Source organism: Salvelinus alpinus, chromosome 2 (genome assembly GCF_045679555.1).
Source record: "Salvelinus alpinus chromosome 2, SLU_Salpinus.1, whole genome shotgun sequence".
Lineage (NCBI taxonomy): Eukaryota > Metazoa > Chordata > Actinopteri > Salmoniformes > Salmonidae > Salvelinus > Salvelinus alpinus.
This window is the reverse complement of record NC_092087.1, coordinates 19555587-19579324: the sequence shown is the minus strand read 5'-3', so window position 1 is coordinate 19579324 and position 23738 is coordinate 19555587. Positions and strand designations below refer to the sequence as shown.

The 23738-nt window shown below is 42.9% G+C and overlaps 1 protein-coding gene across 2 annotated transcripts in view; it reads left to right on the top strand.

Annotated features, from left to right (window-relative positions):
• The window catches only part of LOC139556020 (contactin-4-like), a 168738-nt gene that overhangs the window by 105967 nt on the left and 39033 nt on the right, over positions 1 to 23738 (top strand). Inside the window, exons 1-2 of one of the 2 annotated variants that reach the window (XM_071369496.1) lie at positions 14710 to 14838; positions 22903 to 23047. In XM_071369496.1, coding sequence (XP_071225597.1) covers positions 22993 to 23047 — 55 coding nt within the window. In that variant the 5' untranslated portion in view covers positions 14710 to 14838; positions 22903 to 22992. Of the gene's footprint in view, positions 1 to 14709; positions 14839 to 22902; positions 23048 to 23738 lie in introns of those variants that run through there. The other variant, XM_071369487.1, reaches the window with a different exon arrangement.

Sequence of the window (23738 nt, the reverse complement as noted above, 5' to 3'; positions counted from 1 at the left end):
AGAGGGGTGGGCCAAAATCCCTGCTGCAGTGTGTGCAAACCTGGTCAAGAACTACAGGAAACGTATGATCTCTGTAATTGCAAACAAAGGTTTCTGTACCAAATATTAAGTTCTGCTTTTCTGATGTATCAAATACTTATGTCATGCAATAAAATGCAAATGAATTACTTAAAAATCATACAATGTGATTTTCTGGATTTTTGTTTTAGATTCCGTCTCTCACAGTTGAAGTGTACCTGTGATAAACATTACAGACCTCTACATGCTTTGTAAGTAGGAAAACCTGCAAAATCGGCAGTGTATCAAATACTTGTTCTCCCCACTGTATCTATCTCACTGTGACGTAGTAATGGCTTTGCCACGCACATGCTGTAACAACACTTTAGTGACAGCATTTTTTTATGATCTATACTTTCTCCATGCTTTTAGGTAACATTATCCTAACAGCAAAATTAAAAATAGGTTTTAACCCCACTGCATGTCATGGTGAAGAAGCTGCACTTCAGCCATTAAATCTGAAATCCTTTTCAAAACACTTTGTATTTGGAATACATTTGGTTGTTAAAAGTAACACAATGGAACACCTTGGTCACAGAACACGTGAAACTGAATACATCTTCCACCGACAGCTGAAGCAATTTTAATTTTAACTTTGTGGTAACTTAATTACTGGGGATTAAGAAATATGAATAATTTCAGACTTGAAAAAGAGCACTTCCACTTCCTACCCTGCAAACATGTGTTTTGAATCTTTATGACAATGGTGTGAATAATGTCAAATTTATCAAGTTTGACATCTCACAATAGGTTAAAAAACACACTCCTAATTATCACTCGGTCTCCCTTATTTCATGTGTGTAAAATAGTGTCAGGCAGGGGGTAAAAGTCAATGGTGATAAGGGTAGATATGTCAGAAAAAATCCTCTCTTCACTGAGCTAGATTCCAAATGGAGTTGGAGAACTAGTTTTAATGGGCTTTATGTCTCTGGGGCTGTGTGGTACCAGATGTCTCTAGCTGAGGGAGACAGCCTAATTAAGACCTCTGAGATTGGTGTCCCAGAGAGTTTAGGGTGCATGGGCAGACAAGGGCGCAGCAGCCATGGTATCACTGGAACAACTAGGCTACCCTTGAGGGGGAAAAAATATTGAAAAAGGACATGCAGTATTTAGCAGCTGTATTACATGTTCAAATGTGGTAGTGATTTCAATGACTTTTAAATAATCTGCATTATTATTTCATGCTTGAGGTTGTGGAGGTTTTTTCCATTAAAACTCTTGACCTTCAATCTGTGATTTAAAAAAAAAAAATTCTCCAAATATACAGTAGCTTTAATCAGTCAACTCATGACCTTGACAAATTGCCATTTGACTCCATCTTGTTGTATGGCTGTGCCCTTTTGATCTTAACCTACAAGATAATCTATAAAAGGTAATTCACCGGTTAACACTGAGATGCGGATATATCTTGATTTTTGAAATACATCATTTTTTTTGTACGATTACGTTCTCCCATCTAAATTTTATATTTTTCGTATTTTTTGTATATATTTCAATATTTTAATCTCTTTTTCCATTTTTATATAAAATATACCTTCCGGCAACCCGCCTCACCCAATGTGATATGGATCTGATATTTTTAGACCTTATAGCCAGAGCCTCCATCAGAAGTTAGCCATCAGAGCCTAATCAGCTAATTAGCTACTAGCTATTTAGTCATTGTTAGCCACTGCTAGCGGCCTTTACCTTTTAGCACAGACTGTCCCCAACGCACTAGATGACCAGTTTTGATAGCCTTTAGCCGTACCCTCATCCTATTCCTCCTCTGTTCCTCGGGTGATGTGGAGGTTAACCCAGGCACAGCGTGTCCCCAGGCGCTCTTATTTGTTGACTTTTGTATCCGTTAAAGCCTTGGTTTCATGCATGTTAACATCAGAAGCCACCTCCCTAAGTTTGTTTTACTCACTGCTTTAGCACACTCCGCCAACTCTGATGTCCTTGCCATGTCTGAATCCTGGCTTAGGAAGGCCACCAAAAATTCTTAGATTTCCATCCCCAACTACAACATTTTCTATCAAGATAGAACTGCCAAAGGGTGGAGGAGTTGCAATCTACTGCAGAGATAGCCTGCAAAGTTCTGTCATACTTTCCAGGTCTATGCCCAAACAGTTCGGGCTTCTAATTTAAAAAAAACATCTCTCCAGAAATAAGTCTCTCACTGTTGCCGCCTGTTATAGACCCCCCTCAGCTCCCAGCTGTGCTCTGGACACCATATGTGAATTGATTGCCCCCCATCTATCTTCAGAGTTCGTTCTGTTAGGTGACCTAAACTGGGATATGTTTAACACCCCGGCAGTCCTACAATCTAAGATAGATGCCCTCAATCTCACACAAATTATCAAGGAACCCACCAGGTACAACCCTAAATCCGTAAACATGGGCACCCTCATAGATATTATTCTGACCAACTTGCCCTCCAAATACACCTCTGCTGTTTTCAATCAGGATCTCAGCGATCACTGCCTCATTGACTGCGTCCGTAATGGGTCCGCGGTCAAACGACCACCCCTCATAACTGTCAAACGCTCCCTAAAACACTTCTGCGAGCAGGCTTTTCTGATCGACCTGGCCCGGGTATCCTAGAAGCATATTGACCTCATCCCGTCAGTAGAGGATGCCTGGTCGTTCTTTAAAAGTAATTTCCTCACCATCTTGAATAAGCATGCCCCTTTCAAAAAATTTAGAACTAAGATCAGATATAACCCTTGGTTCACTCCAGACCTGACTGCCCTTGACCAGCACAAAAACATCCTATGGCTGACTGCACTAGCATCGAACAGTCCCTGCGATATGCAACTTTTCAGGGAAGTCAGGATTCAATACACACAGTCAGTTAGGAAAGCAAAGGCTAGCTTTTTCAAACTGAAATGTACATCCTGTAGCTCCAACCCCAAAAAGTTTTGGACACTGTAAAGTCTATGGAGAATAAGAGCACCTCTTCCCAGCTCCACAATGCACTGAGGCTAGGAAACACTGTCACCACCGATAAATCCATGATAATCGCGAATTTCAATAAGCATTTCTCTACGGCTGGCCATGCTTACCTCCTGGCTACCCCAACCCCGGCCAACAGCTCCGCACCCCCCGCAGCTACTTGCCCAAGCCTCCACAGCTTCTCCTTCACCCAAATACCTGGACCCGTACAAATCAGCGGGCTAGACAATCTGGACCCTCTCTTTCTAAAATTGCAACTCCTCTTACCAGTCTGTTCAACCTCTCTTTCGTATCGTCCGAGATCCCTAAAAATTGGAAAGCTGCCCGCGGTCATCCCCCTCTTCAAAGGGGGTGACACTCTAGACCCAAGCTGTTACAGAACAATATCCATCCTGCCCTGCCTTTCTAAAGTCTTCGAAAGCCAAGTTAACAAACAGATCACTGACCATTTCGAATCCCACGTACCTTCTCCGCTGTGCAATCCGGTTTCCGAGCTGGTCACGGGTGCACCTCCGCCACGCTCAAGGTCCTAAACGATATCATAACCGCCATCAATAAATGACAGTACTGTGCAGCCGGCTTCATCGACCTGGCCAAGGCTTATCGACTCTGTCAATCACTGTATTCTTATCGGCAGACTCAACAGCCTTGGTTTCTCAAATTACTGCCTCGCCTAGTTCACCAACTACTTCTCAGATATAGTTCAGTGTGTCAAATCGGAGGGCCTGTTGACCGGACCTCTTTGGGTGTACCACAGGGTTCAATTTTTGGCCCGACTCTTTTCTCTGTACATATCAACGATGTCGCTCTTGCTGCGGGTTATTCCCTGATCCACCTCTACGCAGACCACACCATTCTGTATAGATCTGGGCCTTCTTTGGACACTGTGTTAACAAATCTCTAGACGAGCTTCAATGCCAGACAACACTCCTTCCATGGCCTCCAACTGCTCTTAAAACGCTAGTAAAACTAAATGCATGCTTTTCAACCGATCACTCCCTGCACCCGCCCGCCCAACTAGCATCACGACTTTGGACGGTTCTGACTTAGAATACGTGGACAACTACAAATACCTAGGTGGCTGGCTAGACTGTATACTCTTCTTCCAGACTAATATTAAACATCTCCAATCCAAAATGAAATCTAGAATCGGCTTCCTATTTCACAACAAAGCCTCCTTCACTCACGCTGCCAAACATACCCTCGTAAATCTGACTATCCTACCGATCCTCGACTTCGGCGATGTCATTTACAAAATGGCCTCCAACACTCTACTCAGACTGCATCCAGTTTGCTATCACAGTGCCATCCGTTTTGTCACCAAAGCCCCATATACTACCCACCACTGCAACCTGTATGCTCTCGTTGGCTGGCCCTCGCTACATATTCGTCGCCAGACCCACTGGCTCCAGGTCATCTATAACGCAGAGCTTTACCTAGCAAAGACTTATCTCAGCTCAATGGTCACCATAGCAACACCCACCCGTAGCACGCGCTCCAGCAGGTATATCTCACTGGTCATCCCCAAAGCCAACACCTCATTTGGCCGCCTTTCCTTCCAGTTCTCTGCTGCCAATGACTGGAACGAATTGCAAAAATTGCTGAAGTTGGAGACATATATCTCCCTCACTAACTTCAAGCATCAGCTATCTGAGCAGCTTACCGATCGCTGTATGCAGCCCATCTGTAAATAGCCCATCCAACTACCTACCTCATCCCCATATTGTTTCTATTTACTTTTCTACTCTTTTGCACACCAGTATTTCTAGTTGCACATCATCATCTGTTCATCTATCACTCCAGTGGTAATTTGCTAAATTGTAATTACTTCATTACTATGGCCTATTTATTGCCTTCTATAAGTGTTTCAGCCTGTGGCGACCCGTGTTTTGAGCTCCACCTGTTTAGCTAAAATACAATTTTGGGGGGCTGTTTTTCATATTTTCTTGGCATTACTACGTGTCATATATATCAGTTTGCAAAACATTTTTTTGTTTAAATTACATAAAAAATGTGTTAATACAGCCGCATACAAACATGGTGTCTTTTTTGCTTTCTTGAGTAAGGCAGCTCCAAAATACAGGTGTTTCTGACTAGCTCAGTGCTTTCTGTGGTGAAGGGGCAGCCAGCAGAAAATACAGAGCATAGGGGTTGGTAATCTTCTCTTGTTGCGCCGTGATTGGCTCAGTGTTCTGTCACCACAAAATCTACAGGGAGAGCTAGAAAGTTCAAGCCCCCTTGGATGCTGCCATAGATTTACATTAGAAGTGCCCATCCAAGGCTCAAGGTCATTGGCCACAGATAAAATTACATTACATCACATTATATCTATCGTAGCTTTGATTGGACTGAACATCATACTTTCAAAATCATCATGAATCAAGTTGACAATCTACTGGCAAATCCTTGTCATATGAAGAGAAATTATAAAACGTATCGGTGCTCATCGGACAACAAGTTGGAAATTGCAAATTCAACAATGAGTGGTTTGAAAGGAATCAGTGGCTAACTCAAAGCGTTGCAAATCAATCATTATTTTGCTTCCCCTGCCTGCTATTCGGTGGAGAGGGTGTGTCATCCAAGTCTGAGTTTAAGAGTCTCTTTTCCTTAAAAGGATAAACATTCACACGTAACATCATGGGCCAGAAAAAGTTGAATACATTGGCCATGCTGTCAATACAGCATGACTTCGGCCGCGTTGAAAATAACTAGGAAATCTCAAACGTCAGTGAGTTCAAGAGAACTTGGAACTCAAAAATAAAGAGCTCCGACTGGGAAAATACATTTTGAACTTTCATCCAACTCGGAATTCCAAGTCGGGACATTGGTCCTATTTTTAGAGCTCCGAACTGAAGATCACTGACTTCATGATTCGACCATGTTGTTTTCAGAGTTCCCAGTTGTCTTGAAAGCACCATAAATCCAGAGAATGCCAGACTTTGATGACAAAGTTTTATGACAAAATTTGCCCACAAGAAGGACCGCCGCGCCACAGCACAATGGTGAGTCCAAATAATGTCTTGTATCCTGCTGCGTAAATGATATATGCCAGGGAGATATGTATATGTAGCTAAGAAAGTAATACTAAGTGTATGTTGTGTAGTAAGCTGTTAGTAGCACATATGCCTTACCCAAATAATTTGGTACCTTTCCCCCTCATAACTTAGCCTACTGTTCTGACTTGGTGTTGCCGATGTCATCATCGAATATTGTAAGAGCTTTCATTGCCTGCTTCTATGCCCCCTTTATTTATCCTATGGTTCTGACTTAGTGTACAGGGAGAATACTGTACGAATGGTCCATGTTCTGAATTCTGTTGCTGTACATTTCAAAAGTGCTGAACAAATAGTTATATTGATTACGTCTGTCTTAGCTCACTCATTAATGTCTTAATCGAAATTACGGATTGCCTCTTATCCGCTCATCGTTCCCTTATGCCATAGTTTGTACATCTCAATTGTCAGTAGAAACCATATATCAGCTATGTTTTTTAAAAAGGCAGTAAATGAGGCTGTGTTAACTGTTTCGCTGCCAGACAAGGCTTTGTGGTGCTGGAAAGAAAGCTCTGCTGTTGGGACATCTTTATATAGGCCTTAACAGTTTGTGGGCACCGTTTGTCACCGTTATAGTGCAATCAATGTATTGTTTAGTGGTGTGGCTTTGCTGGCATGCGTCAACATTTTTGAGGGGTGGAGTTTGCCCCACCAAGATTTACATGCTAAAATCGCCACTTGTTTCCGATGCCTTTTTAATTCCAATGAAATCGTATCTTCAAGTTTTTACAGGGGCTGCAAAGACTGTGAAATGAGGGACACTTCTCCTCAGCAAGGCTGTTCTGAGGAGCTCTATCACAGATCGCACCCTTTGGAATCTGGCAGATGCAACAAAATGCCATACGTTTTTTTATATTATAACTCTGTTGTGTGGTCTCTTCATCTCAAGCTGCTTTTCTGTTTGATGTCCTTCACTGCCAACCTCAGATTCCACCTTCTACTTTACCATCTGTTCTATTCTTATGGATATAGGGGGAATAATCAGAGTGGCATTGACCTGTTTTGTTGGGTCTGTATACTCTGTCATAGCCCGTGTCAAGGAGAGCGGTCACAGTTCAGGCCTAATCTTTAGCAGAATGAATCACTCAGTGACCTAGCAGAGATGATGAACTCCCTTTCCTTTCTCTGAAATACCACTGCTGTCTCCCACATTGTGCAGGTGAATGACAGCTGCCATTCCCCGGTGGGACCCACAACCAGACAGAACTCTGTTGCAGCTCTGATGATATAGGGTGATGATGCGTATCAGCAGTTTGTGATTAGAATATATATTTTTTTCTCAGCAGATATTCTCAAAGGAGTGTATTATTTGACTCAGGGCAAAGTATTATTTACAGAAACATATATTTCACCTGACAAAACGAATAAAATGGTTCCACCGACATAGATGAGCATTGCTGTTAGGTTTCTCTTGATCTTGACTTCACCTTTTCATATCAGTTTGGAATTGCTCCTAATGTCCCTTCGCCCTACTGTAAGAGCTATTTCCTATCTGGTTAGCTGGTGAATGGGGCTGCAGCTCCCTTGCCGGCAAATACATCACTTGTATAAGAAGTGATCAATTGGAGAGGAAAGGGCTGATACAACACCGTTGAATATTTCGGGGCCTGTAATTTGATTCAATGAATTATTCATGAGGCGCCTGTAATGAATGTAAAAAGAGTTTCCCTATCATTCATAATCTCCGGGGCTGCAGTAATGTGACTCCCTTGCTTTGGGCACTTAGTGTCGTTTCCAAAAGCCTGCTGCTGGATACCTGAGCATGTAAGGAAGGGGTGGAACTAGAGAATTTTTTTGGAATGCTGAAAGAGAGGCTTCAAATGTTAACACCTTATATACAATGGCTGAGGATTTTGGAAAATATAGGAAAAACCCTGTGCTCAGGGTGAGGATTTTTGATAAAGAATAGAATAAGATGTTGGATATGATGAGGACATGTCTGAATAGATGGATATCTGAGTTTATCTGTCTGGTTTGCTATTATACAATCTGCTACTGAGACAAGGCTGTGTTCCATTTCACATCGTTAACATACTGTAAAACCAGCACAGATCACAAAGACTAGCAGCAATTCACCAGGTAATTTTTTTATATTATATGGGCGGCAGGTAGCCTAGCGGTTTAGAGCGTCGGGCCGGTAACCAAAAGGTCGCTGCTTCAAATCCCTTAACCAGCTAGGTGAAAAAACTGTTGATGTGCCCTTGAGCAAGCACTTAACCCTAATTGCTCCTGTAAGTCGCTCTGGATAAGAGCGTCTGCTAAATGACTAAAATGTAAAACGTAGCTGTTGATGAGAAAGTGTCAAGACTAAAAGTTCAATCTAGGAATCAATCTACTCTCCTTGAAAATGTTCATTGTGCTAAAGATATGCCTATGTGTGCTCATTATCACCTAACTTGAGTCAGTGAGTAAGATGCAGTAGGCTACAACGTGCAAGAAAACAAGCTGTGAAAAATGGTGTGTGTCGTAAGCAACTCACTGGAAACAATGGCATGAACCCGATTACCTGCATTTGACTTGCGCTGTCAACCCTTAAAATAGAAAAGCCATTAGTCTAGAGAAGCATAACACCACACTCCAACACTCCTCTTAGCTCAACGGGGAGCGAAATATATATACAGTATATGATTGGTTAAGGGTGGTGTTATATTGCACCCAACTGGGAACAGCATACCATATCCATTCACAATTGGAACAAGAGAGTGGCAGGATTATGCATAGTAATCAGTAATAAAGAATTGCCTTATATTGTTCCCCTCATTACTCTCCTATTGGACACAGCCATTCAGGTAGAATGAGATGTTGAATATCACTGCTGCTGCTTATATTTATTGGGCTTTTTTCTGTTAGAAATATAATTCTCTCTCTGGAGAACAACCGTTCATCATAATGATTAAGTAGTAAAAGTTGTCTTAAGTTATCTTTTCTTATTATTATTGAGTCTTGGTTCTTTTCACTGAATATGAACTTGACTAGCAAACAAACACGGACACTAGTGTTGTATGAAATACAGCTCTTAAATAATATGAATTCTCACCAGTTGGATTACATTTAGCCATTTCAACAGCAACTTGCTCAGTGATCCTTTCTAAGACACTTGTTGTGAAATTGCTAGTAGTTTGCTTCTCTGCCTTTTTTCTGATGTTGCGCTGTAGAGTATGCAGAGTGCTTTTTATTAAGGCCGCTGCAAGCGGGGCTCTATCCACCTGCAGAAACGATCTGTCTTTTTGTGTTAGCTTTGCTGGTGTCTGTCATGCTGGAAACCAAATTACAATGAGTAAATGGCCTCTGTATTGCAAGCACAGGAATTCAGGTCATTGTGATTGGTGTGTGTGTGTATCACACCAATGCCTCTTAGAAATGGTGATACTCTATGAGGTAGCTACCACTTTTACAAAAAAAATTATAGCGTTATACCACGACACAACATTATAGAAAAGTTAAAAGCAGTGAATTTATTGGCCAGTATTTAACTTATTAATATTTAGCGCTGTATATTCTTACCAAGTTTATTATTATTTTATTCTTACCAAGTCTTGAGGCAATAATGCATATTTCCAGGCAAAATACAGAAACTCTGTCAAACAAACTATGATCTGGGGTCGATCAGATGGGTCAAACTTGTAGTATTTTTCTTTTACATCTTTATCACTGTTTGACATCCAGTCATCCTTTTTCTTCAGGAATTCAAGGACAATCCTTGAATCCTGCCGTGGTGGACTGCTGCCGTCACTGGTGCCATTAATTGTGCAGAGCCTTGAAGAAGGAATGTTCCCTGTGATCAGGGCTGTACACTGTGTTACAGACTGATAGCAGCAGCAAGGCACAGTGTCTCTCTCTCTCTCTCTCTCTCTCTCTCTCTCTCTCTCTCTCTCTCTCTCTCTCTCACACACCAAAGGAAGAGGCTGATTGTGTCTCAGCTCCTGGGTAAGTATAGAGCTCTCTCCAGTTACTCTGCGAGTACTCAATCAGTGGGAAACATGGTTGTCAGTGGAGCTGGTGATTTATTGCTTAGTGTAAATGAGTGCGACTTTGGGTGTTTTTTCAGGTACAGTAGCTGTGGCTACTGTAATCCCATTTTCCTATGTGATGTGTCTACTGTACAGTGTGTGGGCGTGCATGTTTGCGCGTTTATACCCACTTTACATTTAGCAATTCTGGGCTGTGAATTTTCAACATACAGCAACTGGCGCTGTCCATGGTGCTGATCTGTGTTAGTTACATTATTGGTGATGGCACTTATCGTCTTATCACCGTGTCAGAATCTTACTATATTCTTCCTCTTATACCACACTGTCGGGAGAAGCTCTCTTCACCTCCATGACAACAACCATTTTTCTAATAACAGGATCATTATTTACTTTACTTACCATTTTGCGCCGCAGCTTTTCATAACCCATAAAAGTATTGTTTTATTTGTTTTTATTGGATAGTGATTTAAGCATATGAGTGAATTACTGGGTTACTGTATACTGTATGTTTTTTTTTTCTTGGGTCACTATATCTATTTTGCCAATTTGGATTGATCCCCTCTACCACACGGAACCCCACTAACCTACCGACGGAAACGCACGAGGTATCTACAAACAGACTTCCATACTATGCTATTTTGCTACCGATAGCCATCTACCCGGCCAGCTGTCTGGATCGCCGTGACCCCAACCAACCTCTACTCACTGGACCCTTATTGATCACTCGATTAAGCATGCCTCTCCTTAATGTAAATATGCCTTGTCCATTGCTGTTCTGGTTAGTGTTTATTGGCTTATTTCACTGTAGAGCCTCTAGCCCTGCTCACTATACCATATCCAACCTCACAGTTCCACCACCCACATATGCGATGACATCACCTGGTTTCAATGATGTTTCTAGAGACAATATCTCTCTCATCATCACTCAATACCTAGGTTTACCTCCACTGTATTCACATCCTACCATACCTTTGTCTGTACATTATTCCTTTAAGCTATTTTATCGCCCCCAGAAACTTCCTTTTACTCTCTGCTCTAGAAGTTCTAGACGACCAATTCTCATAGCTTTTAGCCGTACCCTTATCCTACTCCTCCTCTGTTCCTCTGGTGATGTAGAGGTGAATCCAGGCCCTGCAGTACCTAGCTCCACTCCTATTCCCCAGGCGCTCTCTTTTGATGACTTCTGTAACCGTAATAGCCTTGGCTTCATGCATGTTAACATTAGAAGCCTCCTCCCTAAGTTTGTTTTGTTCACTGCTTTAGCACACTCTGCCAACCCGGATGTTTTAGCCGTGTCTGAATCCTGGCTTAGAAAGACCACCAAAAATTCTGACATTTTCATCCCCAAATACAAGATTTTCAGACAAGATAGAACGGCCAAAGGGGGCGGTGTTGCAATCTATTGCAAAGATTGCCTGCAGAGTTCTGTTGTACTATCCAGGTCTGTTCCCAAACAATTTGAACTTCTACTTTTAAAAATCCACCTCTCTAAAAACAAGTCTCTCACCGTTGCCGCCTGCTATAGACCACCCTCTGCCCCCAGCTGTGCTCTGGACACTATATGTGAACTGATTGCCCCCCATCTATCTTCAGAGCTCGTGCTGCTAGGCGACCTAAATTTTAACATGCTTAACACCCCAGCCACCCTACAATCTAAGCTTGATGCCCTCAATCTCACACAAATTATCAATGAACCTACCAGGTACCACCCCAATTCCGTAAACACGGGTACCCTCATAGATATCATCCTAACAAACTTGCCCTCCAAATACACCTCTGCTGTTTTCAACCAAGATCTCAGCGATCACTGCCTCATTGCCTGCATCCGTAATGGGTCAGCGGTCAAACGACCTCCACTCATCACTGTCAAACGCTCCCTGAAACACTTCAGCGAGCAGGCCTTTCTAATCGACCTGGCCGAGGTATCCTGGAAGGATATTGATCTCATCCCGTCAGTAGAGGATGCCTGGACATTTTTAAAAAATGCCTTCCTCACCATCTTGAATAAGCATGCCCCATTCAAGAAATTTAGAACCAGGAACAGATATAGCCCTTGGTTCTCTCCTGACCTGACTGCCCTTAACCAACAGAAAAACATCCTATGGCGTTCTGCATTAGCATCGAACAGCCCCCGTGATATGCAACTTTTCAGGGAAGCTAGAAACCAGTATACACAGGCAGTTAGAAAAGCCAAGGCTAGCTTTTTCAAGCAGAAATTTGCTTCCTGCAACACAAATTCAAAAATAGTTCTGGGACACTGTAAAGTCCATGGAGAATAAGAACACCTCCTCCCAGCTTCCAACTGCTCTGAAGATAGGAAACACTGTCACCACCGGCAAATCCACTATAATTGAGAATTTCAATAAGCATTTTTCTACGGCTGGCCATGCTTTCCACCTGGCTACCCCTACCCCGGACAACAGCACTGCCCTCCCCTCTGCTACTCGCCCAAGCCTTCCCCATTTCTCTTTCTCCCAAATACAGTCAGCTGATGTTCTAAAAGAGCTGCAAAATCTGGACTCTTACAAATCAGCCGGGCTAGATAATCTGGACCCTTTCTTTCTAAAACTATCTGCTGAAATTGTTGCCACCCCTATTACTAGCCTTTTCAACCTCTCTTTCGTGTCGTCTGAGATTCCCAAAGATTGGAAAGCAGCTGCGGTTATCCCCCTCTTCAAAGGGGGGGACACTCTTGACCCTAACAGCTACAGACCTATATCTATCCTACCCTGCCTTTCTAAGGTCTTCGAAAGCCAAGTCAACAAACAGATTACCGACCATTTCGAATCCCACCATACCTTCTCCGCTATGCAATCTGGTTTCAGAGCTGGTCATGGGTGCACCTCAGCCACGCTCAAGGTCATAAACGATATCTTAACCGCCATCGATAGGAAACAATACTGTGCAGCCGTATTCATTGACCTGGCCAAGGCTTTTGACTCTGTCAATCACCACATCCTCATCGGCAGACTCGACAGCCTTGGTTTCTCTAATGATTGCCTCGCCTGGTTCACCAACTACTTCTCTGATCGAGTTCAGTGTGTCAAATCGGAGGGTCTGTTGTCCGGGCCTCTGGCAGTCTCCATGGGGGTGCCACAGGGTTCAATTCTTGGACCGACTCTCTTCTCTGTATACATCAATGATGTCGCTCTTGCTGCTGGTGATTCTCTGATCCACCTCTACGCAGACGACACTTCTGTATACTTCTGGCCCTTCTTTTGACACTGTGTTAACAACCCTCCAGGCGAGCTTCAATGCCATACAACTCTCCTTCCGTGGCCTCCAATTGCTCTTAAATACAAGTAAAACTAAATGCATGCTCTTCAACCGATCGCTGCCTGCACCTGCCCGCCTGTCCAACATCACTACTCTGGACGGCTCTGACTTAGAATATGTGGACAACTACAAATACCTAGGTGTCTGGTTAGACTGTAAACTCTCCTTCCAGACTCACATCAAACATCTCCAATCCAAAGTTAAATCTAGAATTGGCTTCCTATTCCGCAACAAAGCATCCTTCACTCATGCTGCCAAACATACCCTTGTAAAACTGACCATCCTACCAATCCTCGACTTCGGTGATGTCATTTACAAAATAGCCTCCAAAACCCTACTCAATAAATTGGATGCAGTCTATCACAGTGCCATCCGTTTTGTCACCAAAGCCCCATACACTACCCACCACTGCGACCTGTACACTCTCGTTGGCTGGCCCTCGCTTCATACTCGTCGCCAAACCCACTGGTTCCAGGTCATCTACAAGACCCTGCTAGGTAAAGTCCCCCCTTATCTCAGCTCGCTGGTCACCATAGCAACACCTACCTGTAGCACGCGCTCCAGCAGGTTTATCTCTCTGGTCACCCCCAAAACCAATTCTTCCTTTGGCCGCCTCTCCTTCCAGTTCTCTGCTGCCAATGACTGGAACGAACTACAAAAATCTCTGAAACTGGAAACACTTATCTCCCTCACTAGCTTTAAGCACCAGCTGTCAGAGCAGCTCATAGATTACTGCACCTGTACATAGCCCATCTATAATTTAGCCCAAACAACTACCTCTTTACCTACTGTATTTATTTATTTATTTTGCTCCTTTGCACCCCATTATTTCTGTCTCTACTTTGCGCTTTCTTCCACTGCAAACCAACCATTCCAGTGTTTTTAGTTTTTATTTTACTTGCTGTGTTGTATTTACTTCGCCACCATGGCCTTTTTATATTTTTATTTATTTATACATATATTTGTTTTCCTTCACCTCCCTTATCTCACCTCACTTGCTCACATTGTATATAGACTTATTTTTTTATTTTTTTTCACTGTATCATTGACTATATGTTTGTTTTACTCCATGTGTAACTATGTGTTGTTGTATGTGTCGAACTGCTTTGCTTTATCTTGGCCAGGTCGCAATTGTAAATGAGAACGTGTTCTCAATTTGCCTACCTGGTTAAATAAAGGTTAAATAAATAAATAAATAAAATGTTCAGAGTGTAAAGATGAATCTGTGGGTTAATTTGAGATCCATCTATTTATATAAACGATTTCTCTTTAGAGCTATCTTCACTCCATCCTTCACTCTTCGTTGCCTGTTGACTCTGTGAACTCACTGTAGTGTTCCTGTGAATACTAAAAACAAGATGGGATGTAAGTAGATTTTACTCGTCAATATTCTCCTCTCCTCTAGCTAGCAACATGTTCACCCATTAGCCGATGGATGTTGATTGACATCTAGCCACGATAGTGCTGCCTAGCTCCCCCTCCCCCATGCCTGGATATGGGTCGACAGTAACCTGAGATCAAGGGGATTACAGGAATGTTTTGGAAAGGTGAGCTATGATATGATTAGGATATAAATGGAAGTGGGGTACAAGATTTAATTCAGTCTGTACCACCGGTATAATATTTCTTTGCAATAATTAAGGTCTGTCCATTGCAACACTGTAGATTCTTAGGCTCCCTTTCCCCCTTCCTCTCCCCTCCTTGATGTTGCAATTTCACAGAGAAATGGTGTGGTCCAGCCTGGTCCAGATGCTCTATGCCATGATTAACCCTAACAAAATGAGGCTTTTGAAACCCAGGGTGTGTGATTCTGTATACTGGTCTTACTAAAAGGGGTACGCTCAAAAAACATGACTTAATTACCTCTGGCTAGGCTGCTGATGTACATTTTCAGTGGTCACGTGTTTATCTCAGTACTCAGGAACTAATGAAGTGGAACACTGCTCACCAGAGTTCAACTGCATCCTCCTCTCAGTTCCACCTAGTTTACATATCCCACTAGGGGATGCTGCTCATCAGTAATGAACATTAAACCAGCCAATGCATCAGACTAGAATCCAGCCGTGTCGATACCCATACCTCATTGAATCATTTCTTTCCAGCTAGCTATCTTAATCTCGGAGGCCATTGAGGGAGAAGAGGCTCATTATCTATGCCACAGTGTTATTAGGGATTATCCCTGACAGATAGTTTCCCTTGCAGGCACCATTAACTCGGATTCATCCCACTTGGTATTTCCAACACCTGCGACCACCTTCCGCTGGGCACAATAATTATTACAGTTGTATATAAATTAATCATGGGGTTCATGAGCAAAGTCTTTTTTATTTTTGGACTGTGACCAAGAAACACATCCTCCCCAAAGATTCACAGGACCTAAGCATCATTAAAACAGAGCTGTGCTATCTGACAGAGGAACAGCGCCAGCTCTCTGTCGTACATTATGCTTACGGGACTCTAGTCTCTGCATCTTGACGCTGAGCATAATCATAGCAGCGATCCATGAGGCAAATGCATACAGTTCCATGAGTTTGACTTTGAGCGCCAGGGGGAGAGGACGTGCTACAGTGAGGAGACAAAAGAAAGTTGATCAGCTTGAAAATGAAACTGGACAGCTGACTAGAGCGAACATAAATTAGCATCGATCATCTGGCAGAGCAGGGACACTAATGACTTTAGGCTTCAGGGCCTTGTTAGACAACCTCAGCAATGGGCTGCAATGGTTCACCTTCCCTCACAATCCCATAAATAGCTATAATTCCTCAGTGAGCCTAGTCACAATAGGAATGGCTAGATTTAATGCCACTACTCCTCTACTATACAATTCATATCCATGTACAGTAACACGTTTGGCTGGATCCTAAAGTGCTTTACTGTGTGTTTGGGTTTAAATCAACTCATCCATTAACATGTGCACCACCTGTCTGGGTGATGCAGAGAAAGAGCACCAGAATGATCACTACTTGATGCAGCAGTTCTTGGAGTTGGAAAATGTAAGGAGTCATTCCAGCCCGTTCTAAACTGAGGGATGATTGGATGGCCAAAATATTATGATCAGGGATTTAGTCATGAAACAGTATTTAAGGCCCTGACTCTACATTACAGTAGGATATACTTGGAACAAAAGGAAGAGTGACCCCTCTTGGCCAATGTACATCACTACTGTCAGTGAATTTGTTGCACCTTATCTCACTCAGACAGTTTTTGGCAAGCTTGTCTGAATTTAGATCACATTAATTGTGAATGACTCACCACTAACTGGCATGCATAATTGATTGATTACAAATAGGCATTTTGGGTAGTTGGCTGGAAAATATTCCTGGCAGGTTCAAAGTTAAACATTTCACACAAACTTAATATCACATAAAATTGTACATATACTCCCACCAAAGACTGGAGATTGATGGTATTGCAGACTGATGGCATTGCAATGGATAGAGGGGAAAGTCAGTACATTTAGTTCAAATGGATCAAATGTGAGTTCTTTCTATTGTTTGATGTATACTGTTTCAGAGTCCGTTTTTCCTACATGAGACAGATACATGATCCCTGTATCTCTAAGGGAAGTCATCATCAACCAAATGTCCTGTTATTGACTTAACGTATTCCTCCATAGTTGATTGAGACCAATGGCAAGACTGTGGGCAGAATGACAAACAAAAAAGCAGGAGGTTAAACAATGGAAACCAAATCAATGGAGATGGCTGAAAAGTCCCTCTGAATAGAAGATAAAGAACCTAATAAATCTCATCTAATTTAATCTCTCTTCTCATCCCTTCTGAGATCTGCTCAACATGAGCAAGACAAAGAAGCTGATAGTGAATTACAGGAAAAGGAGGGCAGAGCACGCCCCCATTCACATCAACAGGGCTGTAGTTGAGCGGGTTGAGTGCTACAAGTTCCTTGGTGTCCACATCACTAAGGACCTATCATGGTCCAAACACACCAACAACATTGTGAAGTGGGCTCGACAATGCCTATTCCCCCTCAGGAGGCTGAAAAGATTTGACATGGGACCTCAGATCCTCAAAAGGTTCTACAGCTGCAATATCGAGAGCATCCTGATGGATTGCATCACTGCCTGGTATGGCAACAGCTCAGCATCCGACCGCAAGGCGCTACAAAGGGTAGTACGTACGGCCCAGTACGTCACTGGGGCCGAGCTTCCTTCCCTAAAAATTGTCAGACTCTAACCACCCAAGTCATAGACTTTTCTCTTTGCTACCGCATGGCAAGCAGTACCGGAGCGCCAAGTCTGGGAGCAAAGGCTCCTTAACAGCTTCTACCCCCAAGCCATAAGACTGCTGAACAGTTTGTCAAATGGCCATCCGGACTATTTGCATTGACCACCTTATTTTATTACTATTCATATAATTTTTTTGCACAGGCTCAATGTACACGCACTGGAATCTAACTCCACATACTACACTGACACTCCAACACACACACACACACACACACAAAACACACATGCATATTGACCCCACACACACACACACACACTACATGACCAAAAGTATGTATACACCTGCTCGTCGAACATCTCATTCCAAAATCATGGGCATTAATATGGAGTTGGTCCCCCTTTGCTGTTACAACAGCCTACACTCTTCTTGGAAGGTTATCCACTAGATGTTGGAAAATTACTGCAGGGACTTGCTTCTATTCAGCCACAAGAGTTTCAGTGAGGTCGGCACTGATGTTAGGCGATTAGGCCTGGCTCGCAATCGGCGTTCCAATTCATCCCAAAGGTGTTCGATGGGGTTGAGGTCAGGGCTCTGTGCAGGCCAGTCAAGTTCTTCCACACCGATCTTGACAAACCATTTCTGTATGGCCCTTGCTTTTTGCACAGGGGCATTGTCATGATGAAAAAGGAAGGGGCATTGTCATGATGAAAAAGAAAGGGGCCTTCCCACAAAGTTGGAAGCACAGAATCATCTAGATTCTAGAATGTCATTGTATGCTGTAGCGTTAAGATTTCCCTTCACTGAAACTAAGGGGCCTAGCCCGAACCATGAAAACCAGCCACAGACCATTATTCCTCCTCCACCAAACTTTACAGTTGGCACTATACATTGGGGCAGGTAGCATTCTCCTGGCATACGCCAAACCAATATTTGTCTGTCAGACTGCCAGATGGTAAAGCGTGATTCATCACTCCAGAGGACACGTTTCCACTGCCCCAGAGTCCAATGGCGGTGAGCTTTACACCACTCCAGCCGACGCTTGGCATTGCACATGGTGATCTTAGGCTTGTGTGCGCCTTCTCGGCCATGGAAACCCATTTCTTGAAGCTCCCGATTTAACATGTATTGTGCTGACGTTGCTTCCGGAAGCAGTTTGGAACTCGATAGTGAGTGTTGCAACCGAGGACAGGCGATTGTTATGCGTAATACGCTTTAGCACTCGGCGGTCCCGTTCTGTGAGCTTGTGTGGCCTACCACTTCGCGTTGTTGCTCCTAGACGTTTCCACTTCACAATAACAGCACTTACAGTTGACCGGGGCAGCTCTAGCAGGGCAGAAATTTTACAAACTGACTTGTTGGAAAGGTGTCATCCTATGACGGTGCCACGTTCAAAGTCACTGAGCTCTTCAGTAAGGCCATTCTACTGCCAATGTTTGTCTATGGAGATTGCATGGCTGTGTGCTTGATTTTATACACCTGTCAGCAATGGGTGTGGCTGAAATGGCCAAATCCACTAATTTGAAGGGGTGCCCACATTTTTGAATATATAGTGTACATTCGCATTCCTTCACACTCTTCACATATGCTGCCGCTACTTTTTGTTTATAATCTACTGTATGCCTAGGCACTTTACCCTTATCTACATGTCCATATTACCTCAATTACCTTGACTAATCCATACCCCTGATCTTTGACTCGGTACCGCTTGTATATAGTCTTGTTATTGTTTTTGTATAGTGTTTTATAGAGTTTATTTAGAACATTTTTCCTACTTATTTTCAACTTTGCGTTGTTGTTCAAAGGAAAACTCCACCCAAAACAATAGTTTTGTATTTGTTTTATTAGTCCATTATTGACATAGTACCAAAATGTTTTTCTTGTCAGCAATCAAGTTTTCAAGATAATGTAACTTTCAAAATACAAAAATCCTACCCGTATGATGCATTTTGCATCATATGACGCTGCGTTTTGCATCATATGGTGATGATTTCTGTACTTGTAACAATGGTCTTGTAAGTAAGCATTTAACGGTAAGGTATACCTGTTGTATTAGGCGCACGTCACAAATAAAATGATTTGATTATACACTGCTCAAAAAAATAAAGGGAACACTAAAATAACACATCCTAGATCTGAATGTATGAAATATTCTTATTAAATACTTTTTTCTTTACATAGTTGAATGTGCTGACAACAAAATCACACAAAAATGATCAATGGAAATCAAATATATCAACCCATGGAGGTCTGGATTTGGAGTCACACTCAAAATTAAAGTGGAAAACCACACTACAGGCTGATCCAACTTTGATGTAATGTCCTTAAAACAAGTCAAAATGAGGCTCAGTAGTGTGTGTGGCCTCCACGTGCCTGTATGACCTCCCTACAACGCCTGGGCATGCTCCTGATGAGGTGGCGGATGGTCTCCTGAGGGATCTCCTCCCAGACCTTGACTAAAGCATCCGCCAACTCCTGGACAGTCTGTGGTGCAACGTGGCTTTGGTGGATGGAGCGAGACATGATGTCCCAGATGTGCTCAATTGGATTCAGGTCTGGGGAATGGGCGGGCCAGTCCATAGCATCAATGCCTTCCTCTTGCAGGAACTGCTGACACACTCCAGCCACATGAGGTCTAGCATTGTCTTGCATTAGGAGGAACCCAGGGCCAACCGCACCAGCATATGGGGTCTGAGGATCTCATCTCGGTACCTAATGGCAGTCAGGCTACCTCTGGCGAGCACATGGAGGTCTGTGCGGCCCCCCAAAGAAATGCCACCCCACACCATGACTGACCCACCGCCAAACCGGTCATGCTGGAGGATGTTGCAGGCAGCAGAACGTTCTCCACGGCGTCTCCAGACTCTGTCACGTCTGTCACATGCTCAGTGTGAACCTGCTTTCATCTGTGAAGAGCACAGGGCGCCAGTGGCGAATTTGCCAATCTTGGTGTTCTCTGGCAAATGCCAAACGTCCTGCACGGTGTTGAGATGTAAGCACAACCCCCACCTGTGGACGTCGGGCCCTCATACCACCCTCATGGAGTCTGTTTCTGACCGTTTGAGCAAGACACATGCACATTTGTGGCCTGCTGGAGGTCATTTTGCAGGGCTCTGGCAGTGCTCCTCCTGATCCTACTTGCACAAAGGCGGAGGTAGCGGTCCTGCTGCTGGGTTGTTGCCCTCCTACGGCCTCCTCCACGTCTCCTGATGTACTGGCCTGTCTCCTGGTAGCGCCTCCATGCTCTGGACACTACGCTGACAGACACAGCAAACCTTCTTGCCACAGCTCGCATTGATGTGCCATCCTGGATGAGCTGCACTACCTGAGCCACTTGTGTGGGTTGTAGACTCCGTCTCATGCTACCACTAGAGTGAAAGCACCGCCAGCATTCAAAAGTGACCAAAACATCAGCCAGGAAGCATAGGAACTGAGAAGTGGTCTGTGGTTACCACCTGCAGAACCACTCCTTTATTGGGGGTGTCTTGCTAATTGCCTATAATTTCCACCTGTTGTCTATTCCATTTGCACAACACCATGTGAAATGTATTGTCAATCAGTGTTGCTTCCTAAGTGGACAGTTTGATTTCACAGAAGTGTGATTGACTTGGAGTTACATTGTGTTGTTTAAGTGTTCCCTTTATTTTTTTGAGCAGTGTATTATATATTATTTCGGAAATTTACTGCACCAAATCACATTTTATTGGTTGCATTAACATATTTAGCAAATGTTATTGCGGGTGTAGCGAAATGCTTGTGCTACTAGCTCCAACAGTCCAGTAATATCTAACTAAAATAACCAAGTTCAACCTAGCTAATTTCCGATTCAATGCTATGATACTCCCCCACTTAACATATTGCTTGACTAGTTGGGCCTAAGCTTGCTGTACAAAATTAAAACCCATTCAGTCTGTCTACTAACAGGCTCTCAACGTGCTTGATAGAAAGCCCAATAGCCATCAACACTGTTACATCTTCAGAAACCACGAGCTTCTGAGTTGGGAAAATCTTGTGCAATACACTGACGAATGTCTTGTATTCAAGATCCTAAATGGCCTGCCTCCCCCTCCACTTAGTACTTTTGTTAAACAGAAAATCCAAACCCATGGTATCAGATCCACAAAGTCTGCCGTGAGAGGTGACTGTATAGTTCCCTTAAGGAAAAGCAGGCAATCTTCTTTCTCTGTGAGAGCTTCCCATCTCACACTGCCATCAGACACACACAACTGCACCACCTATCACATCTTCACAAAAAACATAAAGACATGGCCAAGGGCCAATCAGATTTGTGAACCTAGCTGTGTATTGCAGCTCTCCATGTTGTCTGTAGCGTGTGAGGTGTGGAAACAAAGTGTTTCTTTTATGTGTTTTGTTGCTTTATGTGTTATGTTGCTCTGTCTGCATGCTACGTGTTGCTTGTCCTATGTTGCTCTGCATGTGCTCACTGCTCATTGTTTGTCTGCATTGTTATTGTTATTGTAATTGTTTTTAATAACCTGCCCAGGGACTGCGATTGAAAATTAGCCGGCTGGCTAAAACAGGCAATTTTACTGAAATGTTAATTAATGTGCACTGGTCCTATAAAAATAAACTCAATCTCAATATTACAATAACAATATTCATTCAAACGTCTCCCATTCAAACATCTCCCATTAGGCCTATTAATACTCCGGTAAATAAATACCTGATACCGGCACAATATAATGACTTTTGTTATTGATACCTGACCCTCTGTCTGGAACTGCTGATCAGAGCCTGTAAATGTAATGTGTATAGTAGCAAGACTTTGCTTTTAGAATTCACAGCAGTAACAGTTCCCTCATGATTCATAGAGGATATCGTCTCTGTCTGTGTCTGCTCTGTTTTGAAGTGGATTGAATGCCTTTCCACTATGTGGATTTCTCTCTCTAGTTCTCTCAATAGAGGGCAGTTTAGTTGAATATGTCTCACCATGCTGTCTTATTCCCTGCCCTTTAAAAGTCTCACATCGAACGCCTCCCCGGCACATCCTTTTCACTGATATATGGGGAGAGAAATGCATGCAGATCTGTATATGCTTCACATTATTTTCAGTGTAAATGTGTTGAACCAACAATAGTTTGAGAGAAATCTAAACATTGCCTTTGGCAGGGGGGCTGTGCTGCTCATCGGTTGCTGCTGTAAGCCTTGAATCTTTTTTCTCGCTCCCTTGACTTGTGCTCCTGGGAGATATTGTAGCAGCAGAATGTATACACCAAATATCAGCTCCCATGGATCAGCTGCTAGCTGCCCCTCAGGCACAGGGTCTTGGCTCTGCTTATTAGATGAATGAATTGTTAATGGCTCACTGATTTTCCTCAAGTTCCAGTTCCGTTTTTCAACAGGCTCAGTGTATATTGCAAAAGGATTGTTGCCGCATTGCCCATTTCCTCTTTTCTCCTTCCACAGCTAAAAGGAGCAGAGTTTACACAGGAAATATTCTACTCTCACTGGCAATTGGATGGGAGAAAAGAAAATCTTTGACCTTGGAAATTGAAGATGTTGTTGCCATGGGAACTGTTAATCCTTCTGTCACTCAAGGACTGCCTTGCTGGTAAGATGGCCCCCAAGTCGCCGTTGATACCACACCTGATCTGCACACTCATCTCTTGCATGTCTGTTTTGTCCTTTCCTTATCTCTTCAAAAAGTATCATTCCATTCTCACCCAGGATGCATGCTGTTAGAGGTTTACCACTATTATTGTGTGTGTGTGTGTGTGTATATATATATATATATATATTTATTATTTTCCCCTAACCCTAACAACCCTCCCCTAATTGGAGTAACTAATGGACAACAACACTTAGGCTTCTACTTCCAGCTTATACATACTATATATATATTTTACAGACACAGTATATTTTAAATTAGTTATCTTAGGTTTGTTTTTAGTCCAATCCCTCAACCCCTCCAATCTATCTCTGAAGACCATCCAGTTTTGATTTCAATTTCCCATATATTTTTTCTACTGTGCTGTTGTGTTTCACAAAAGTTCTGAACCTTTCTATTCTCAAAGTTTCTACAGATTGTAAATGAAAGATTTTTGCTAATAGTATTGTTATATAATTGAACGATTGACTATGACTTTTTAAATCACTCAGTAGTGCTATTTGCAGAGTTAGCTCAAGGTAAATTCTTCAGCCATTCCTGAACCTGCGACCAAAAACAAGCTAGATATGGACAGTACCAAAACAAATGATCTAATGATTCTGTCTCTTCGCAGCAAAATCTGCAGAGCTGGGAT